Source organism: Carassius auratus, chromosome 22, assembly GCF_003368295.1.
Source record: "Carassius auratus strain Wakin chromosome 22, ASM336829v1, whole genome shotgun sequence".
NCBI lineage: Eukaryota > Metazoa > Chordata > Actinopteri > Cypriniformes > Cyprinidae > Carassius > Carassius auratus.
This window is the reverse complement of record NC_039264.1, coordinates 20,923,272-20,945,037: the sequence shown is the minus strand read 5'-3', so window position 1 is coordinate 20,945,037 and position 21,766 is coordinate 20,923,272. Positions and strand designations below refer to the sequence as shown.

General features: G+C 37.0%; 2 protein-coding genes across 4 annotated transcripts; one reads left to right on the top strand and one right to left on the bottom strand.

Annotated features, from left to right (window-relative positions):
- Positions 1–42: 42 nt before the first annotated feature.
- On the bottom strand, positions 43–3,733 carry LOC113040678 (ICOS ligand-like). 2 transcript variants are annotated; one of them, XR_003275279.1, is made up of 5 exons: positions 3,549–3,716; positions 3,004–3,280; positions 1,854–1,900; positions 1,432–1,779; positions 49–592 (listed from the first exon to the last, which is right to left on the bottom strand). XR_003275279.1 is itself a non-coding variant. In XM_026198956.1 (4 exons), the coding sequence occupies exons 2-4, from the start codon at positions 3,101–3,103 to the stop codon at positions 501–503; spliced, it is 540 nt and encodes a 179-aa protein (XP_026054741.1). In that variant the 5' UTR covers positions 3,104–3,280; positions 3,549–3,733; the 3' UTR covers positions 43–500. The 2 variants fall into 2 exon arrangements, 1 of the variants encoding a protein (XP_026054741.1); XM_026198956.1 differs by lacking the exon at positions 1,854–1,900 and having other exon boundaries at positions 43–592; positions 3,549–3,733.
- Positions 3,734–7,794: 4,061 nt separating this feature from the next.
- On the top strand, positions 7,795–9,220 carry LOC113040677 (uncharacterized). Of its 2 annotated transcripts, none has more exons than XM_026198954.1 (5): positions 7,795–7,947; positions 8,046–8,372; positions 8,559–8,663; positions 8,767–8,861; positions 9,032–9,220. In XM_026198954.1, exons 1-5 carry the CDS (start codon positions 7,878–7,880, stop codon positions 9,128–9,130), a joined length of 696 nt encoding a protein of 231 aa, XP_026054739.1. In that variant the 5' UTR covers positions 7,795–7,877; the 3' UTR covers positions 9,131–9,220. The 2 variants fall into 2 exon arrangements, with proteins under 2 accessions (XP_026054739.1, XP_026054738.1); XM_026198953.1 differs by having other exon boundaries at positions 8,559–8,687.
- Positions 9,221–21,766: the final 12,546 nt, after the last annotated feature.

Here is a 21,766-nt window from a genome sequence, read left to right as displayed (position 1 = left end):
TTACTATGTTTGTTATTGTTAATGGTTTTTTAATCTTTCATGTATGTACAAATTCAAATGAGAAATGTTGCTCTGGCAACTAGCTGTAATTTTTTGTAATCCAAATGTTTCATGACTTACATGCAACACAAGTAAAGTGAGGCTTAGTCAGATATGTAAAATATTTTATTTTTCAGTTTATTAACAGGGTTGATGTTATATAGTTTTAATTGCACACACGACTGACAGAAATGACAATGACTGAAACTGTTACATCTTTAGTATAAACACTGATGCATACAAGGTTTGCCAAGTTGTGCAATGACTAAGATGAACAAAATGAATGGAATGGAATAATGTATGTAATGTAATGTAATGTAATGACTGAAAAACCAAGGATCAACATGTTATTTTCTGAAATGTAGAGTGAAATTTACACACAATGACCATACTGTACTTTGGCTGATTGATCAGATCTGTACTCAACCGTGCAACACTTACAGAACTGAATAAAATATTGTTCAGATAAATGGCAAAATGTGAGTGAAAAGAAAACTGATCAACAACACAATCAACGATAGTGCTCCATGGTTTCCTCTTCCTTCTGGTTTATCTGTAAGACAAAACGACAATGGCAAAGTTTGTCATTTCATTTATTTATATAGCACAAATAAACACAACAGAAGTTGACCACAGTGCTTTACAGAATATAAAACTAAGATACAAATAAGAAAGAAAAGAATAAAAAAAAAAACAACAACATATAATTAAGAACTGCTGAAAGCTCGGTCCAGAAGATAAGACTTTTACTTATATTTAAACTCATGGACAGAGGACATGAATCTCAGATAAAAAGGAAGACTGTTCCAGAGCCTAGGTCCAACAACGGCAAACACACATTTGTTTGCGGACCACAGGCACCTGACTGATGTGTTCAGATTTCAAAGTTAAGACAGGTACGATGGTGCTAGACCATTAAGAGATTTAAAAACAAACATCAATATTTTAAATCAAGTCTATGAAGAACCGGCTACCAATAAAGAGTCTCCCATTAGAAATCTGTCTGAAGCGTTTTGCACCATTTGAAGCCTTGTAAAAGAGGACTGTGAGATTCCAGCATAAAGAATTACAACAGTTCAATTGAGATAAAGTGAAAGCATGTGTTACTCTTTCAAATTCTTTGGGTGACAGAAACGGCTTTATTCTAGACAAAAGTTTCAGATTAAAAAAAGCTTGACTTTATTGATGTGATGATCAAACTTAAAGGAAGAGTTCAGAATTATTCCCAGACTTTTTACAGTCGGTTTGATATAAGAGTTCAGATTTCCAACATCAACGATGTTTTTTTTTCTTTCCCCACAGAGGGCCCAAACACTGTTGCTTGAGTTTTAACATTAGTTCGATCAGTCACTAACAACTGCAGACTATTCAGAATTTGAAGTTTATACATACCTCTGACATGAAGCTCTGTGATGACCTCTTTCTGAAATGTGTCCCTTGTTATGTAACAGTGGAACTTCCTTGCATCATTTTTTTGAAGACTGCTGAGTTTGATGGAGAAGTTGCCCTTCTTATACTCCTCTGGGAACGTTTCGACTCTGACCTTGTACTCTGGCTCTTGGTCTTCAGCTATGCTGCCTCCAATGATGTCACACACTTTCTTGCCTTTATCGTCTCTCCAGATTACGTGTAATTTTTCTATTTTGTCTTGAATCTCATTTTCAGGGATGGAACAAGACAAGATAGCTGAGTCTCCAACAAAACCCTCAACTTTTACCCTCACAGGATCAGAGAAAGCACCTAAAAACAGCAAACACACCGTTCATCTTTCTGCATGTGACGTTAAGTTTCATTTAAAATGTTTGAATTCTCACCTGAGATATACAGCAGAAACACAGAGATGATGATGATGAAGCACCAACTGTAGAAAGAGAAGATAAAAAGACATCAATAGTTTGCTAACCTACATTTAGCCATCATATCTCATTAGTATTCACACTTGTTCCAAAGGAGCTGAATCTACTCTCTAGTCTAGTCTACACTGTGAATCATGTTTTTCTTGTCATTAAAGAAAGTCTACCACTCATCTATAATTAGTTTGAATAAAACATGGACCAACATGGGACCCAAAATGAGCTTTTTACTTAAAAGGTCCAGAAATAATAAACAACGACTTATTATTTTATTTAATAATTATTATTAATAACAGTATGCACTAGGAAAAACAGCACAAATTCACTCCACACACCTAATTCATCCATTCTTTCTTTCACCCACTTGCACTGTAAAGCTCGTCCAAAATATATTCAAGCCTTCTAACCAATCAAGTTTTCTAAAAACTCATCTACCAGTTTATCACAATGGGGATATTAATATATTTAACTGCATGCTTCTTAATAGACAATAAATAATATTTGACAAACAATGTACAGTAGCTGTTAGCTTCATGCTACACTAACGATAGCGCATGGCGATGATGATCTCAATCTTTTGTCTCAAACATACCTTTGTCCCATGGTATTTAGTTGATTTTTTTTTCTTTCAATCGAAGAACTCAAATTCTTCTAAACGTGGCACTTGAATAATTTCAACAATGATTTTTTTTTTTTTTTATATATATATCAATTTACAGTGACTAAGTTACCAAAAATGGTTGTCAAAATTTGAATGAATGAAGTATTGAATGAAGCCTAGATGCTTAAGCGCATGCGTATGGATGTGATCTTTTACAGGAAGTTAGAGACGGAAGTTTAATCTGTTTAGAGACGGAAGTTAATCATTTAATCTGGTTTACTGTTAATAATATATATTATGTACTTTTTGATCGGCACAATGCTTTCCAAAAGGCATTTGAGGCATTTGTTGTTGGTGTTTTTTTTATACAACTTTTTTATGACATTTTATTTAATTACTATACAATATTGTTATTGTCTAATCAAATGTTACAAACAGGGCAGAATAAGTATTAATATCACTGCTCACAGACTGAACGAATAAAATACAGTTCAACTAATGTTTACACACCTCTGATGAAGAACTGTGCTCGACTGGTGAAGATGAAACACATCCTTCTTGATCCTTCAGTTGATTTTGAACTGGAAATGATGTTTGTTTTGTGCTTCATTCAAGTGTAATTGTAATCCGGTTCATGTAGTCCTTTACCTCAGGAAAAACCTTGCCTTGTGGCATTACCACTTTTTTTTTTTTGTTTTTTTTTTTGAAGAAAGCATCTTATGAATTCCATTTTTAAGATTCCATCATAGTAGTGTTCAGCCTTGTTCTTTAAGTTCCTCATAGTGATCTGAAAACATTGAAGAGAAAAATGAAATAAAGACTTACACAGAACTTTGGATACTATTTGTTTATTTATTTTATAGTTTAGATTTGCCTTCAAAATGTTTCTTAGCGGCATAAACACAGCAACAGAAATACAAAAAAAGAATATGCTAACATGAATGACAGCAACAGAAAAAAAGAAATACAAAAAAGAACATGATAAATAACTTGCTGCTCTCTTCCTACTAAACAAAATAACAACTCTGATAAGAAACGTGAGATTTATAGCTTACCTTGAGCTAATTCACTGTTTTAGTGTCCTGCTTCTTTCTCTCATGTGTTCCTGTCAGAGTTTTGACAGACTGTGCAGCTGTTGGGGAAACAAACTGAATTGATCTTGTTGACGGGTGGAGCAGAATCCAGCCGGGACATTCTGAGTCACCATTCTACATACAGTACATGATACAGTATACTTGGGTTTTAAATAGCAGTTCATTGGGTACTTCATAATATGACACTGACATCCAAGAGTTAGGCAGAGAGAGAGAGAGAGAGAGAGAGAGAGAGAAAACGCTACTCCTGATGGAAAGGTTTTCAAAACAATATAAGAATTCAATTTTATTTCTGTGTCTGAACTTTAATTCTGGAAGAGTCTGCCGTTAATAAAGTAGTGCTCTTTGTGGTCCTATATTCACATATTTCCATAATCAAATTAATCACAGTATGTTCCTAATTAAATGCAACACCAATAAAATGACACTTTGATGTATATTTAGCCATTTATTAACATGGTTGACATGACACTGTAAACAGGAAACATGATACTGACATCCAGTTACAAACACTGTTTAATGCTAAATTGGGCCATGATTAATGCGAATGAAATATATAGACTTTTGACTATAGTCTTTTGGTAACAGTGGTCACACAAGTTTTCAATTGAAAGATGAGTTTCATAGTTATACAAATAAATGAATACAGGAGGCAAACAATAATAAAAAATACTTGTGTAAAGTCTTGTGTAGGGTGGCAATAAATCACCATTAATTAGCACTTATTTGTCTGAAAATTGTGATGAAATGAATGGGTCAAACAGGATGCAATGGATGGACTAATTACACTGAGTGAGTCGTTTTGGTCTGTTTTAAGTTGATTTAGTCAATTTTTCACAATACTCATCGGCGCATGTGTAACACGGACCTCATACGTCATTCCCCCAGGACTGCTTAGTTTACAACTGTGAGTGCAAGCTACATTAAAGTTATTATTGAAGAGAACTAGATTCTACTGACAGATGAAAATCATGTACACCTAGGATGCCTCAGGGTGAGTAAAACGCAGCCTAATTTTCATTTTTGGATGAACTAACCCTTTAATGTTAAACCAAGAAAATAAATGAGAGACAATCGCTCACTGCTCTTGGCTGAATTACTTTGTAGTTTTAACAAGAATTAATCTATATTTAATTTTTTACCGTGAAGACTATGTAATGCTATTTTACATTTGATTTTTCGATTTCTGGACCTGGACACCTGCAAACTTGAAAAAACTTAAACATTGTTTAATTTGTATCATGGTTATATTTATTTATTTGTGCTATTTACACAATTTCAAAGGAGGGTTCACATACAGCTGGCCCCGTAAACCCCCGCTATAGTCCTGACTCCACACAACTCCACATGATGCGTCTCTTTGACCAATGCTAAATACGCATTCCTCAAATTCAGTTCATACACAATAAAACACCTTTTGATCAGACCCAGTTTACAGAGCTTAAGCTGGCTGTACATGTGCTGATATTCAGAGAAACCATGCAGTATGAGCCAGATACTGATAGTGAATGATTTCCAAATTGCTTCTGTGTTTAGTCAGTCAGTCATTTACTAGACAAAACTCCTCGGCCCCTAGTGGAAAATGCTAATGTTCCCAAATCTGGACTTCTACTTTGTTGAAGGGCAGGTTTCATACAGGTAAGATTTTAATGAAGAGAGACAGAAAGAGAGAAGTGTGCCACTCTTAATTCCTGATGTAATGAAAAATGAAAACAGTACATGATGAATTAAGCATAGCTTAATGTCTATCGCTTTTTCCACATCAGTCTTTGGGCTTTTGTTCAAATCTACAGGCTTAATGTTGGCAGACCAATTTACTTTAAGCTTCAGGCAATATTTGGCATGCAGCTTTTGTATTGTAACTTAGAATAGTTAAAACACAATCACTAAAGCAATAAAACCATCATCACACAGTGATAAAAAATAAAGTAAAAATTGTACTGTTAAAATAATTGTTCCATAGGCCATCCAAGATGTAGATAAGTTTGCTGGTTCATCTGATCAGATTTGTAGAAATGTTGCATTACATCACTTGCTCACCAGTCCTCTGCAGCAAATGGGTGCCGTCAGAATGAGACTCCAAACATCACAATAATCCACAAGTAATGTACACCACTGCAGTTCATCAGTTAACAGCGAAGTGAAAAGTTGCATGTTTGACATCAAGTCATTTTTAACTTAGCTGTTTGCACTCTTATTCTAATGGCACCCATTCCCTTCAGACGACCATCTTTAGTGATGTGATGCTACATTTCTCCATATGTGTACTCGCCTGAGTACTGTCTGTATACCGCTCCCACTGTTTCTACATTAATTTCCTGTTTGAACAGTATTTAACAAGAGTATGTGAGTTTGCTCATTGCTAAGTATTGCCAGTTTACCTGCCTTAACAAGCTATATCCATTGTTATTTTGCCTGTCTTTTCTGTGTGTTCTTGTTTATGATTGTTGGATTGCCCCCATTGGCGGAGCCAGAGGGGTGTCGAGGGTGACACGGACACCCTGACATCTGATCTGCCACCCCAATAATTGCTATGCTACTATTTCATTTTCTTTGTTTAATCGTACTGAAAGAAGCATTTATTTTAGCCGCGAAATCATGGATGCGACGCGTCTGATCTAGCGTTCCGCATCGCGCTTCATCGCGTCTATTTCAGAAGGAAACTAAGTCTCAGCATTCAACATTTTCATTCAAGTTTGTTAAGAATTTCAAACGATAAATATTTTTGGGGATTAGTGGCGTGCAGGATAATTTTGAATAAGGAGTGTCCATAAACTAGAGAGAAAAATGTAATGCAAAAATTACATTTATATATTAACTCAGAATTGCTTTTTTATTATAATTAAGAAAAATGTATAGATATAACGTTATTATACAAATGGTCTTATATAAACTATAAAAAATATTTCACAATTATATATATACACACACACACACACACACACACACACACACACACACATATATATATGTAACGATATTAACTTCGTAATCATCGGGAAGAAGGAGGCGGGAACCGGCGCACAATCAAATGTCATTTTAATAATCAAAAATAAATACAAAACGGCGCGTCAACCCCTCACGGCGACTGACGCGCACAAATAAAAACAAACACATAAAATAACGTCCCAGGCCTGGTCCTCTCTCATCCTTCACGGTCGTCACTCCAGTTTTATATCCTTCCATCTCCTACGTGGGACTCGATACGGGCGGTGGGGCGCAGGTGTAGCTCATCTCCAATCACTACACCTGGCCTCACTCCTCGTTCCCACGCCTCTCGGCCCCGCCCCACTCGCCACATACCCCCATCGCCCCTCGCAGGCCGGGGGGTACCCTCGAGACTGCGCTCTACTGCGCAGGTGTAGCTCATCTCCAATCACTACACCTGGCCTATATATATATTTAGAATTCTCTTCTGCTCACTGATCCAAAATAAAGCAAAAGCAGTAATATTGTGAAATATTTTACTATTTAAAATAACTGTTCTGTTTGAATATATTTTAAAATGTAATTTATTCCTACGATTTTTAAAACTGAATTTTTAGCATCATTACTCCAATCACATGATCCTTGAGAAATCATGCTAATATTCAGATTTGCTGCTCAAAAAAGTAATTATTATTATCATGTTGAAACCAGCTGAGTATAATTATTTCAGGTTTTCATTGATGAATAGAAAGTTCAGAAGAGCAGCATTTATCTGAAATATAAATCTTTTGTAACATTATAAATGTCTGTATCATCACTTTTGATCAATTCAAAACATCTTTGTTAAATAAAATTATTAATTTATATAATTCCCATTTTTTTATACCAGGTTGGAGTTACAGTACAAACTGATATTCTGTCATGGACCTCCTGAATAGCCTTATCCACCCCCTGGCCACCCCATGTATAAAACTCTAGCTCCGCCACTGATTGCACCGTTGGATTGATAGCCTGATTTGGACTGATGATTGTGCTTGGACCTTTTGCTTGCCTACTCATCTCTGCCTGTGGATTATCATTGTGTATGTTGAAAGATTGGACTGTTATCACAGCACTGACTCTATGCCTGACTTAACGATACTGTCATTGATATCTTCTCTAAATAAACTTCTGCAAATGGATTCTAATGCCGCCTCAGCCTCGATGTTACACTCCTCTTCATCTTTTTCATTTCTGGGTGAACTCTTCCTTTAGATCTGAGAGTTGTGGCGTGAGAGTCACTTCCTTTCAGTGGCTTGTAGAAAATAGACCTCTGTTGATTTCAAAACTCTTAATTAAAAATCCACCTTAAAGCCTTTTTGAATGCAACCAGATTTCATCTCAATGTATTTCAGGTGTGGAAATATCACAAAGATCATCCAGCATCTTATCTGTAAGTATTTTGAGTAGCTTGATTAGTTTACTGTCAAACAAGTATACTATGTTTCATAAGAAGAATTTTTTTTTTCTTTCATTTTTTTTATTTTGCAGATCTACTAGTATGGTGTCAGGCTATAGAAACGTTAACAGAACTAACAAATTTGGGACAAAATGTGTCCATAAACTGTGATCTTGATGAAAAAGAGATTTATTGGATGCTACTGAAACTACCAAATCGTCCAGTTATGATATTGAGGTTATTTTCAACTTCACCAACTCCTTTTTACTCTGATGTAAGATTCAGACCCAAATATTCAGTGCAACCTAGCAATCGTCTATTCATAAAAAATGTCACTGCTGATGAGTTAGGCATTTATTACTGCATGACTACAGAAGTACCTCCAAAATTCAGCGACGGCATCAGACTTCACATCACTGGTGAGTGAGCATTCAGTAATCAGGACATATTAGTATATAGTGCTTTCAATGTAAAGTTATTATATATATATATATATATATATATATATATATATATATATATATATATATATATATATATATATATATATATATATATATTTTTTTTTTTTTTTTTTTTTTTTTTTTTTTTTATGTTTTTTACAGAACCAGTTAAATCACCCGAGTGCCAGAATCATACAGTGGTGAATTATACTGACCAAATTCAGCAACTGTGGATGATTATTATCATCTTATCTGGGCTGATGCATGGTATTCTTGTCTTTGTAGCCATTGGTAAATTCTGTTCTTTAATATTTCAATTATAAATTTAAATTCATCTGTAAAATATGACCATTATTCTCTTCTCTTATAGGTGTATGTTGCTACTCTAGAGAAAAATTAAAACCTAGAGAAACAGATATAGAGCAGACTCAGTTTATACGTCTGGAACAAGAGCCAAAGACAGTGGTAAATAATTAGGCAAAACCATCTATTTTTTCTTCTATTTATTTAATTATGAATTAAGATTACTTTGACTTTTTATCGCTGTTTGTATCCACAAACCAGATACAGATGCATAAAATACACTTGCGAATGTTTAAATATTAATATTGATGATTGCCCTGTTGCTCTTTCAGTATACTGAGGTGGTCTTTTCCTTGATGCGTGAAGAGTTTGAACAAAAGCAGTGCTTTTCTCCTGCAGCCCAAATCATAAACAGGAAAGCATGTTCTTGACCTTATATCAGCAGGTTGCTTTTACTTTTGTTTTAAATGTGAAGTTCCAAAACATATATTTACTTGCTCAATTAATAAAAAATAACAGAAATAGACAGCAAAAATGAACTTTCTCTCTTTTTTAAATAAACAATGGAATCATCCACCTACTTGATGGTAAGCCAAATGCTTCTTTGCAGATCAAACGTAGGTATTGTGGTTGGCCTTTGGCAGATAAGCTCAGTAAAGTTTTCCACACATGGTCACCTGATCACCAGTGAACTGCAAAGCCAGGTAGTTTAACCTCTAACAGTATTAAGCTTTTTGTTTTGTAGATATATATATGACTGCACTGCCAAACTTTTTCCTATTGAGGTTAAGAAAATCATGTGATGGTGATATGTCTAAAGCAGATAGGAACTCATTACAATTAACTGAATGGTTTAAGTAGCCTATTGACCTTAACTTAACATTTTATTTCAGCTAAACCACACTGCAAACACTTCTGCAAAGGGAGGTTTGCATGCACAGATTTGATGTTGATTATCTTTTAGGAAATAATGAACATTATGTGAACGCAAACAAGCAAACCCTCTGAAATGTCCAACACAATTTTGCACAGAAATGAACTTGCGAAATTCTCATGTCCTGTCCTTCACACATCAAAACCACACCACCCACAGGAAGTCAGAATGAACTCACCATACAGAAATCTAATATATGACATACGCTATGTGACACACACCATGATGCAGGCAGAGGGTATAATAAAAGCTTATAGTTTATTTACAATAAGTATAGTGACAATGATATGATTAATGGATAAATCCCAGAGCTCTGGAGAGTTAGAGGGAGACATCAATGGGGAATCAGGGGAGATTGTCCATGGGGATCTAAGGGCAGAATAGGTTAGAATAGATTGGTCGGACACCAGTTCAGGGTAGTGAATGGTATACTGGATGCCGGAGTACTGGTGTGATGGTGGCTTTATCCAGGCGAGTGATTGCAGAGTGCAGGTGCAGGTGATGAGAACTCCGGCGATTGGGATCGGGCGTGATTTGGATCAGGTGTGGGTGATGATTGGAGTGGCTGTGACTGTGAGTTCCTGACATTACCCCTTCCTCCAGGGGTGGCTCCTGGCGCCCTGATGGAATGACGAGGGTACCCAAGACCTCACAGAGGTATTGGAGATTTGTATGATCTGTGATGACAGTAAAGGGGTGGTTAGCTCCCTCCAGCCAATGTCTCCATTCATCCAGAGCGAGCTTGATCTCTAACAGTTCCTTGTTTTCCAATGTTGTAATTCTGCTCTGCTGGGGTCAGTTTCCTGGAAAAGTAAGTGCAAGGCTGGAGTCTCACGGAACAGCTAGGATGCTGACTCTGACGCTGGTCGTGGAGGTGTCCACTTCGACCAAAATCTGAAATCTTGAATAAAGCATTGGAAGAAGTTAGCAAATCCTAAGAACCTCTGGAGTTCCTTCACGGACTGTGGAACTTGCCACTCCTTGATGGCGGTTACCTTCCCTTGGTCCATCTGGAAACCTTCTGGGCTGATGTTATAGCCGAGGAACTGATCCATGGAGTGGTGGAACTCACATTTCTCCAGCTTCAGAAAGAGATGGTGTTGTCGTAACTTGTTGTTGTCGTAACAGATTCTGGGAATATATTATGATATCGTCAATGTATAATATGACTGACTTGTTTAGGAATTCCAGGAACACCTTGTTCATGAACCCTTGGAAGACAGAGGGGCTGTTGGTGAGTCCACACAACATAACACAATACTCACAGTGTCCAGAAGGGGTAATGAAGGCCGTCTTTTATTCATCGCCTTTGCGTTTGTGAACGAGGTTACAGACACTCCGCAGGTCCAGCTTGGAGAAGATGCTGGCTCGAGTTCCTCAAGGGCGGCAGGGACCAGGGGAAGTTGATAAGGGAGTTTAACAGTCTGTGAGTTCAGGGCTCTGTAGTCGATGCATGGACACAAGCCCCGGTCCTTCTTGCCCATGAAGAAGCTGGAAGCAACCGGTAAGCTACATGGTCAAATGAATCCCTGCTTGAGGCATGCCTCCTGGATGTATTGCTCCATCACCTTTGCACTCCAGAATGGACAGAGGATATACATAACTCTTGGGGAGTTTAGCATCAGGCAGCAGGTTAATGGCACAGTCCCATGGCCTGTGAGGTGATAAGTAGTGAGGCAGTGTTGATGGCAAAACCGACTCCAACGGACTGATTTCCGGAGAGTGTAATGTGAGCCAGGGGCATCCCAGGATGATATCTACTGATGGTCCCTCCAGTACCAGGAAATTAATTTCCTCTTCATGGAAAAGACCAACATTGAGGGTTAGCCCATGCCCACGTCCTAACGGCTTTCCCTGGATGGTCTCCACTTTCGAGTCAACCAGCGCTGAAACACAGACAGTACAATCGGGATTGACTATTTGGACTGCAAGAGTCTCTGTCCCTATATAGATCAGTTTCAAATATTTCCCATCAGAGTTTTATATGATGTAACGATTAGCCTAACCTGATTTTACCAAGTGAGACATGTTCCTGGGACAACATCGTTGTTGACCCTGGAACAACATTGTGATTAACCAATCAGATTTGAAGAACCAGTTTATAGATTTTGTGAAGTTTATGCTTAAAATCAGTGTTTGGTGCTTGTACATCAGTGTCATTCATCTATCATTTCCTCTGATTTTAGGGATTACTCATGGTTAAGGTTAGGTTTAGGTGTAGGGATATGGTTAAGAATATATTTTTGGAGTAAAATGTTGTTCCAGGGTCAACAAAATATGTTGACCTAGGAACACATCGGACTTGGCAAAATCAGGACGTGCATAACGATTACAGCTGCATTGATGTGATTTGCAATTTACTTGTACTGAAGCTATTTGTTTAACTATATACTATTGGATAGATTAATATGTTTAGAGATACTGTAAGCTCATTGATTTCAAAGGATAGGCAATACAACATTTGAAAATTAATTAAAACTGTCTGACAAAAGTAATGGAAAAGAATATTATAATGTTTATCTCTAAGATGTAGTCTAGTCTAGACTACAACTATAAAGCTGCACGAAATTGAATTACTTAAATACAAGCACCTTGAATTCACCGATATAAAGCTGGTTCGACGTTTGACATTTGTCAGAGATTCAGCCTAGGAAATCTTTTAATAGGTCTTTAACGATTTAGCACAATGACAAGAAATGTGGTGTTATATTTGTTTTCAAATGTAGAAGAGAACACAAAATGTGTTTTATTTATTTTAATTTGCCAAAGGTATTGTAACTGATAGACCTGACAGACTGTAAAAGTGCAGGATAGGGACCCTCTGCAAAATGCAAAACAAAAAGCAAAAGAAAAATATAAAATTAAACAAATAATGGATTAGTTAACAAATAAATAAAATTTTCTATCCCAGCTTTAAAGGCTGTGTCTTCAGAACATTTCTTAAATAACATTTTCCAGTAGCTTTTAGGCTCAATCCCAATTCTACCCCTCAGCCCTTCCCCTTTCCCTTACCCGTGCGTTCACGTGAAGGGGTAGGGGTGTCTCGATTCTCTTTTGGTTGGAGGGGAAGGGGTAAGGGGAAAGTCCAGATAGCTCTTCAAATGAAGATTTTTCGGGACCACACTTCAAACGAAGGGGTATGATTTATCTCGGCAACATGGCTGCTACAGCGAACAAAAAGACACATAAATGTACGCTGTACATTTTTCAACTACAATAAAACACATACTAACCAATAGATAATTCAAATAAATACAATCTAAGCTACAAAGGCTGTTTTGTTACAGATTTAATAAAATACATTTTGCAATCATTTTCATTGTCAAAAGTGATGCCAAATTCATGCTATTGACATTTAAAAATCGCTTGCCCAGCCTTCTTTCTGGCATTACTGCCCCCTAGAGGAAAATACTGCAGTTATTTTGAATGAGTTTGATATTCAAACTTATAGATTCATTTAAAATAAATAAAATCTTATATTTCGATTTTTAAATGTCAATAGCATGAATTTGGCATCACTTTTGACAATGAAAATGATTGTGAAATATCCTTTAAATCTGTAACAAAACAGCCTTTGTAGCTTGGATATAAGATTGTATTTATTTGAAACTAAATCATGTATTAATTTCATTTTCCATATTATGTGTTATATTATAGTTATATGGCTAAAACCATCATCAAAATGTTCTTCTTGGATCCAGTAATATGACATACCCTTCAGATTTGAGAAAGAAAACGGCATGCATTTCATTTTATTAAAATATTTGATTTTAATTCAATAGCATGTATCCTGAATTAGAAATTAGAGTAAAACCTGCATGAAAATGCTTTTCAGGCCCAGGTAACAAGACACACTTTTGAAGTTGAGATGAAAAACTATATACATTTTAATTGAATTTATTAAAATATTTTGAACGTCAAAATAACTGCAGTATCTTCCTCTATGGGGCAGTAACACTGGAGACTCTTTGGAAGGCTTTGCAAACAATTCTTGAATGTCATTAGTGTAACTTCTCCATCGCTTCTGACAATTAAAACTACTGGAAAATGTTTGTCTAGGAACCTCTAAGAATACAAAGCCTAAGGATATGAGAAAGAAAGCTGCATGCTATTTAGATTAATTTATTAACATATTTGAATTTAATTGAATAACATGTATCCTGATTTATATATGACCGTAAAACTAAGTTTAGTTCCAACCCCAATCAAATATACCTTAACAAACAATTATTGAAAGCAATAAAAAGACACACCACAAGGTTGATACAGTGTATTCATTTTAAATTAATACATTTATTGGTTTTAATTTCAATAGCGTGTTCTTTTTTGTTGTCACAATTCTGTGAATATAACAAACAAACAAAAATGTTCCCACAAGGACCTGGAATCAGCCTACTGCATAACCACTGGATTATGGAATGATAATGCCTTTAATGTTGTTTTTTAATTAATATATTTATTAATAGTAATAATTAAGTAGTTAAACACTATAATTAAGTAGTTACATGTTACATGTTGCTATACGCACAGCTCTAACTTAAAAAGGAAAATTAAACTTTGGTAGAGTGTTGTAAAAAGTTGCTTTTTAATGTTGAGCACTTCCTGTAATACAAATTTCAGACAGATTGATTTTTAATGGATGTTTTTATTTTGTTTATAATGACCCGTCCTGCAAATAAAGTGACAATTTCTTTACCCGGCCCAACCTGTCATCACTACTGTCTATGCAGGGTCAGATAGCTCTCGGATTTCATCAAGAATATCTTCATTTGTGTTCAGAAAATGATTGATCTTACTGGTTTGGAATTGGAATTGGTTTCTCTTTCTGCCCCTGGAGACCTAGTGTCCTGTAGAGTTTAGTTCCAACCCCAATCAAACATATTGCTTGATTGATTGATTGAATACTTTATTGAACAACAACAATCAACACGAAGTGTTCAAAAGGATAAAAACACATCTATAGGCTTGTTTCCATACATGCACTAACAACACTGAGGACAATAAAGAAAAGGGGCATAAAAGTATGACTCGAGTATCAAAAAGCTATTTGGAATCACTGCAAACCTCAAAGATTTGGTTCAGGTCTTTATCCAGTAGAGGACGCCACACAACAGAGAGACAAATGACATGACAGTGTAGTAACACTAGAGAATTCAATCCAAAATACCATAGCTGTATATGAGGACAATCCCAAACGATAAGAATATCAGATTCATTACTGTCACCACAAAAAGAACATTGGTATCGATGTCGGATTTAAACCTTTTCAGAAAACCTTTAGCTGGGTAAAATCTGTGTAACACTTTCCTCCAGTAAGACACCATATATGGAGTTGTTACAAGCTCCTTCTGAAAAAGTGATCTTATCTTATAGTTACTACGTGATGAAGGATGTGACAACAAGAATAGTTTTCCTACTGGGATTTCAAATGGGTCTAAAGATAAAGATAATGTGCTGGGTGATCTAACAGAGTCCCTTAAAAGCATAACAGAGAGCTTTCCCAGATAGCATGTAACCATTGAAACAATGTTGAGTCAGTGTTGATGTGTCAACCACAAATCAATGGTGTTAATATTGCTTCAACATTACAAAGTGATGTTGTTTCAATGTCACTTTTGCACCCTCGGTTAATATTGAAATAATGTTCAGATTTCAACCACAAATCAATGGTGTTAATATTGCTTCAACGTTACAAAGTGATGTTGTTTCAACGTCACTATTGCACCCTCGGTTAATATTGAAATAATGTTCAGATTTCAACCATAAATCAATGGTGTTAATATTGCTTCAACGTTACAAAGTGATGTTGTTTCAATGTCACTTTTGCACCCTCGGTTAATATTGAAATAATGTTCAGATTTCAACCACAAATCAATGGTGTTAATATTGCTTCAACGTTACAAAGTGATGTTGTTTCAACGTCACTATTGCACCCTCGGTTAATATTGAAATAATGTTCAGATTTCAACCATAAATCAATGGTGTTAATATTGCTTCAACGTTACAAAGTGATGTTGTTTCAATGTCACTTTTGCACCCTCGGTTAATATTGAAATAACGTTCAGATTTCAACCACAAATCAATGGTGTTAATATTGCTTCAACGTTACAAAGTGATGTTGTTTCAACGTCACTATTGCACCCTCGGTTAATATTGAAATAATGTTCAGATTTCAACCATAAATCAATGGTGTTAATATTGCTTCAACGTTACAAAGTGATGTTGTTTCAATGTCACTTTTGCACCCTCGGTTAATATTGAAATAATGTTCAGATTTCAACCACAAATCAATGGTGTTAATATTGCTTCAACGTTACAAAGTGATGTTGTTTCAACGTCACTATTGCACCCTCGGTTAATATTGAAATAATGTTCAGATTTCAACCATAAATCAATGGTGTTAATATTGCTTCAACGTTACAAAGTGATGTTGTTTCAATGTCACTTTTGCACCCTCGGTTAATATTGAAATAACGTTCAGATTTCAACCACAAATCAATGGTGTTAATATTGCTTCAACGTTACAAAGTGATGTTGTTTAAACGTCACTTTTGCACCCACATTTGAAACATTATTAATATTGAAGACAAAAACATGCTCATAACATTGAATCAATATTCAACCAACTATATAAAAAAAACAAAAAAACAAAAAAAAACAAACACTGTTTCAATCGCATTCTTCTTTATTTTCCAGTCTTTGTTCTTTTAATTCATTCAACTCAAAGCACTCAATTCCATGTAATTCCATGTTGTTTGAAGTGCAGTTCCGCCCACACGGTACGGTGCATATCGGAGCCATTTCTGGACTGCCTGGCTATATTCATACTGGGAAACTTTTCCCACACCCATCTGCAAAGTCATAGCATCTAACAAAAGAAAAACAACAGGATATGAAATGTATTCAATTTAATACTTTAATGGAGGAACTGGAACAGGGAAATATTGAATGAAGTAAGGTCAATTCTGGGAACACAAAAGGCAGAACGACAATTAAAATCATTGATAGTAATAATTCACCAAATATACACATATTCAAGAACGTATCCTTGAATGCCCTCTTTTGCCTTGACTGCTTTTTAACCATCTTCCCAGCCCAATTTAGTGATGATGCCAGCTCATTGGTCAGTGCACAAGAAAGCATGCAACGGACCCTAACTTCCAATGAGGTTCCTCCAGTTATGCTGAAGTGTTTTACCTGCCATACAAAATGTGAACACAAAGCAGAGAGAACATGTAAAAAAAAGAAAAGAAAAAAAAGGGTTAACAACCAAATGGTACCTACATAGAACCACAAACCATTATTGTCCTTGCTTCACTGGATGCTAATATCTCCTCTGCACTCTCAAGCTCATCACTATTGTGCAGAGGGACTGAGACAGGCAAGGGTTGCAGCGGTTAAGAATTGTGAAGAATTCCTGACATTCCTCACGCAGTTCCTTCACTTCTTTTACAAGTTCAGTTACAGTTACGATCAATTTTTGTAAAGCAACATCTTGTGGAAAATAAAAAAAACATTACAGGTCAAAACATATTTAACATGTATACTGTATAAGGAAAGTAGGAAAACTTCTCTGCACTTGCCTTTCATTAACTCTCTTGCAGAATCCCTTGCATCTGCAACAAGGAAAAACTATTGCTAGTGAACAGACTCGCAGATTAGCAACCAAATTATATTTTAGGATAAAGTAACAGTATTGTATATTGGTGTAAACTGCCTGAAATTAGGAAGTTGGACATTAAAATCAAAGCAAATATTGGTCTCATTGCAAAACTGCCAAAGCACTTCTGGACTGGATACCCTCATGATCCTTGGAAGATGGTTCCTGGCAGGGGTACATGGCAGGCAGGGCTGTTGAGTCACTTGACTCAATCAAGTATGGAGAACTGCTGCACATCTGGTCAGAGGACTCTGGAAGCTGATTGAACAGGAGCCATTATATTGGAGACTGCAGTGAAACAGATTTTACGTGTTAGCAAAATTACATTTTGGAAAGTCCACATAAATGGAACAATTGCATATATTGTGCCACTCAGTCTTAGTTACATAACATCACTGTTATACCTGGAAATAGAAGTCTAGGAGCTGGGCAGAGCTTTCTTTCTTTAACTTCCTCTTCTGTTTCAGATGTGTTGTAAATGGGATTGGGTCTAATAGAGAAATAAAACTTCAGATACATCTAGGAATTTCATGTTATGATTATTATTTCCCCTTGTCATTCATTAATTGTGTTACATGGATTTTCTTTTTTTAAACTTCTCAGTTTCTACTTCAGACTGAATGTCACTTGTGTCGCAGTTCTCCTGTAGGTATCTTTTCAAACCCTTCTCAGCTTCTTCTATATATTTGGCTGCAAGTTATATGTTGTGAGTGTAATAAAGTCCACAATAATTCAAATTCCAACTCATATTAATTTATACACTCACCCCGAATTGCAAGGTGTCTTAACAGGTTCATAGGACAACCATTCCTCAGTAGGCAGCTCATATTTTTCACTGCAGCCCGTATCTTGGCTGTGTCTTTGGGTGGATATGGTGGCCAAAGAAGCTTATCTCCAATCAGCCAGCTGTGTGGCACAATTTCTGTGCCACCATTTTGAAATTGATTGATGCACCACTGCTTCATTTTTTAAAACAAAATAACTCCCCTACAACACAAGATTAGAAATGTAAACTTTTCCTTGGAGATGGAAAAGCAGGAACTAATTATGTTAAGTACAAGCTTTTCTTACAACAGCAAAATCATGTTTTAATCTACAAACAATTAATTATGTCATATGGATGAGTGGCATGGCAATGAAAACATTCTTGTCAGGACAGAGGAAATATTTCAGCTTAATATCTTGGAGCCTGGCCATTTCAAGATTGTCATGCAACTCCCAAACTTTATAACAACTGTATGCTGGTTGACTCAAATGGGTAGGAGAAAAATTACTCTTGATTGTGAAACTTTTGAAACAGGACAAAAATCCCCACTCCATCTACCTTAATGATATTTCTCAAAATAGCAATGCGGCCAACTATTTGTACACAATTATCTCCTTGCACTATTGACAGAGTGTACTTTTCAGTGACAGCTTTTCTGAACTGTTTGCCAAGACTAAGGCTATGGAGCACTGGACCGTCAAAATGTGTCTGACTTAAGTTGCACTCATGAGGCTTTGGTGAATCTGGACTTGGCATCTCGGATAACCTTTTCACAACTTGCTGTAAGGGTAAGTGAGGCTTGCGCAAAAGACGTTTTATTTGTCCTAAATAATTCTCAAAAGGAAATGCTGACACATTATCCAAAAGGTCCAAAGAGATGATACTCTTCAGCCAGATGAGTGAGCTGGTGTATATTGTAGACTATTTCATGTTTACCATACAGTTGTCCAAAGTGGCATACAAATGAGACAAGCCTCTAGGGTTCCAGAGGATAAAAGCAAATGCATTGCAACAGAAAACAGCATAAAGTTCTCATACATCGGCATTTGAATGCAATTCTGAAGCACAACAGGGCCTGTATACAACATACTGTAAATGAGTGCAGCTCAGTCACTTTCCAGCGGTCAATTTATGATAACCCTCTTGGCTTCCGACTAAACTCAACCAGCGTGTAGGAACTCAGCAGCTTTAAGTTTTCAGATATGTCAGCTACAGTTTTTTCTGGTCAGTGGCGCAATTGTTTAATGTAACAGCAAAATAGCACCAGGGATTGTTTGCGCCGGAACACGCCTCCTTTTTTGCGCTGAACCGCCCAGGGAGCGCAAGTTCATTCACTAGTTTAGCGACGTGCTTCTGTGGAGGGAAAAGCGCGCTTCGTGCAGGTGCAAAATAGGAATGACACATGCGTCGGTGTACAAAGTCAATTGCGCTGGGTGCAAGATAGGGCCCTCATTGTTAGTTCAATGTCACGGTCTTCACCCATGTGTGCTGTTCCCTTTCATCAAAATTTCAATGCTGATCCAACACACTTTAAACATTGAAATTGTGATGTCAACCAAAATGATGGTGTGGCAAGAAGGGGAGGGGATACGCAGTAGCAGACTACGCCACAATGGGAGTTACACCCAAAGAATTCGTTATCTTGTTCTAACCAGGCACTCAAGTTCGTGGATGGATCAGCCAGAGACAGTGGTCCAGTACAAAAATAGAATTTTTATTTTTACTTAACACACAATAATCACAGCAAACATAGAAGGGAATCTTCACAGCAAACAAAATACACAGTACACCAAATAAAAAACCAAAACACACACGAGAGGAGAACAGGGCAGAATCTTACCAGTGGGAGACTAGTGGCACGAGCAATGAGCATTCATAAGACACCCCAATCACCAGTGTTGAATTCACACACACACCACAAGGGAAATGACCACACTTGGTGAACACACAGCCACAGCACACACCAAGGGACCCACCACCACAAGGGGCACCACTCCCACTGGCAGTTCTCAGCACCTGGACAAAACGGACACTTGAAAGTTAAACAAAACTTAAAACACTTAAACAGGTTGCAGAAATAATATAGACAAAAACAATTAAAGTGGTGCCAGCTAGCCCAGCAAACACACTTTATACTCAACCACTGATTCCCAACAATAACAGAAAGGATCAAACGGAGTTAAACTGGAAGTATCAAACTGAGTTGAACCGGCAATACTGTAACACGCCAGCCAGCCATCTGTAAACTCGAGCTAACCACAGGTCCAATAATCATAGATCCCGGGTGAACAAAGCCACCAGGTACGACGAAAGTTCATACACAAGACATAACAGTAAAACATAAGCAAAACAGCAGTTGTTCAGCATCGATATAGCCAACTGGCGGCCGCACCCCTGGTTAAATAGCATTCCTTATGATTAACAACGTTGCGTCACAGGCCCTGAGCTCTGATTGCTGATCACAGGGCGCACACGCAGCTGGTAAAAGGGCTGCTGCCAGACCGGGCATTCTATAGCATAAAACATTCCCTTTAAGCTCACATTATAAAGTTAACGAGTGGAAAGAGAAACTAAGCTAACCATACCTGCGGCGCTACCGTAGACCGGTAACCAGGCAGACATCAGGTCGCTGGGCAGGTAAACAAGACAAGTCGCGTACCGGTGGCATCATTTGTCAAAAGAAAAGTCCCGGTTTATAAAGGGGAGTAGTCCTCGCGATTGGCTCAAAGTTAGATTCCCAGAACCACTCACAGCTGCAGCAAATTAAGCGTCACTTAGGGAGGCATGAGCCAGATAACTGCATCCTGCTACAATGGTTTGGATCAAAACTCAACATTGAATCAATGTTAGCATGTTAGCATGCAATGTTAGCTAAGCGGGAGAGGTAGAGGTTTCTCCGGTGACGGCTGCAAAGCGGCGCTGAGCTCACAAACACTGCCTAATCAAGCACATGCAAAAAGAATTTGAACATTTTCTAAATACAGTAGTTTTCCTTCTGAAATACAGTGATAAAAAACACCCACTCTGGTTTTTTAAACCCTGCAATGTAGTAATTTTAAACCATAAAAAAGCAACCCAGCCGGCTGGGTTAAACATGATAACCCAACCGGTTGGGTTAAAATAAGCATTGGGTTTGTCCCTTTTTGACCCAGCGCTGGGTTGCCAAAATAACCCAAATTGGGTTGTTTTCAACCCAGCAGTTTTTAGAGCGTAAACACGATATACTGTCCATGTCCAGAAAGGTAATAAAACATTTTCAAAGTAGTCCATGTGTCATCAGAGGGTCAGTTAGAATTTTTTGAAGCATTGAAAATACATTTTGGTCCAAAAATAACAAAAACTATGACTTTATTCAGCATTGTCTCTTTCGGGTCTGTTGGGAGCGCGTTCACTGCAGTGTAGTGTTATCCGGTTTGTGAACTAATCATTTGATTTAACTGGATCTTTTTAAACCAGTTCACTAAATCGAACTGAATCGTTTTAAATGGTTTGCGTCTCCAATAAGCATTAATCCACAAATGACTTAAGCTGTTTACTTTTTTAATGTGGCTGACACTCCCTCTGAGTTCAAACAAACCAATATCCCGGAGTAATTCATTTACTCAAACAGTACACTGACTGAACTGCTGTGAAGAGAGAACTGAAGATGAACAAGTCAATCGTTCATTCGTTATCTGGCTCGGCTCGATGTTCATCTTGAGTTCTCT

Coding starts and splice junctions, on each gene's coding strand:
- LOC113040678 (XM_026198956.1), bottom strand. CDS start 3,103: ATGAAGCACAAAACAAACATCATTTCCAGTTCAAAATCAACTGAAGGA. Junction 1,780..3,003: donor AGCACAGTTCTTCATCAGAG/GTGTGTAAACAT, acceptor TGCTGTTTTTAG/GTGCTTTCTCTGATCCTGTG. Junction 593..1,431: donor CACAGAGCTTCATGTCAGAG/GTATGTATAAAC, acceptor TTTGTCTTACAG/ATAAACCAGAAGGAAGAGGA.
- LOC113040677 (XM_026198953.1), top strand. CDS start 7,878: ATGCAACCAGATTTCATCTCAATGTATTTCAGGTGTGGAAATATCACA. Junction 8,373..8,558: donor CATCAGACTTCACATCACTG/GTGAGTGAGCAT, acceptor TGTTTTTTACAG/AACCAGTTAAATCACCCGAG. Junction 8,862..9,031: donor AACAAGAGCCAAAGACAGTG/GTAAATAATTAG, acceptor TTGCTCTTTCAG/TATACTGAGGTGGTCTTTTC.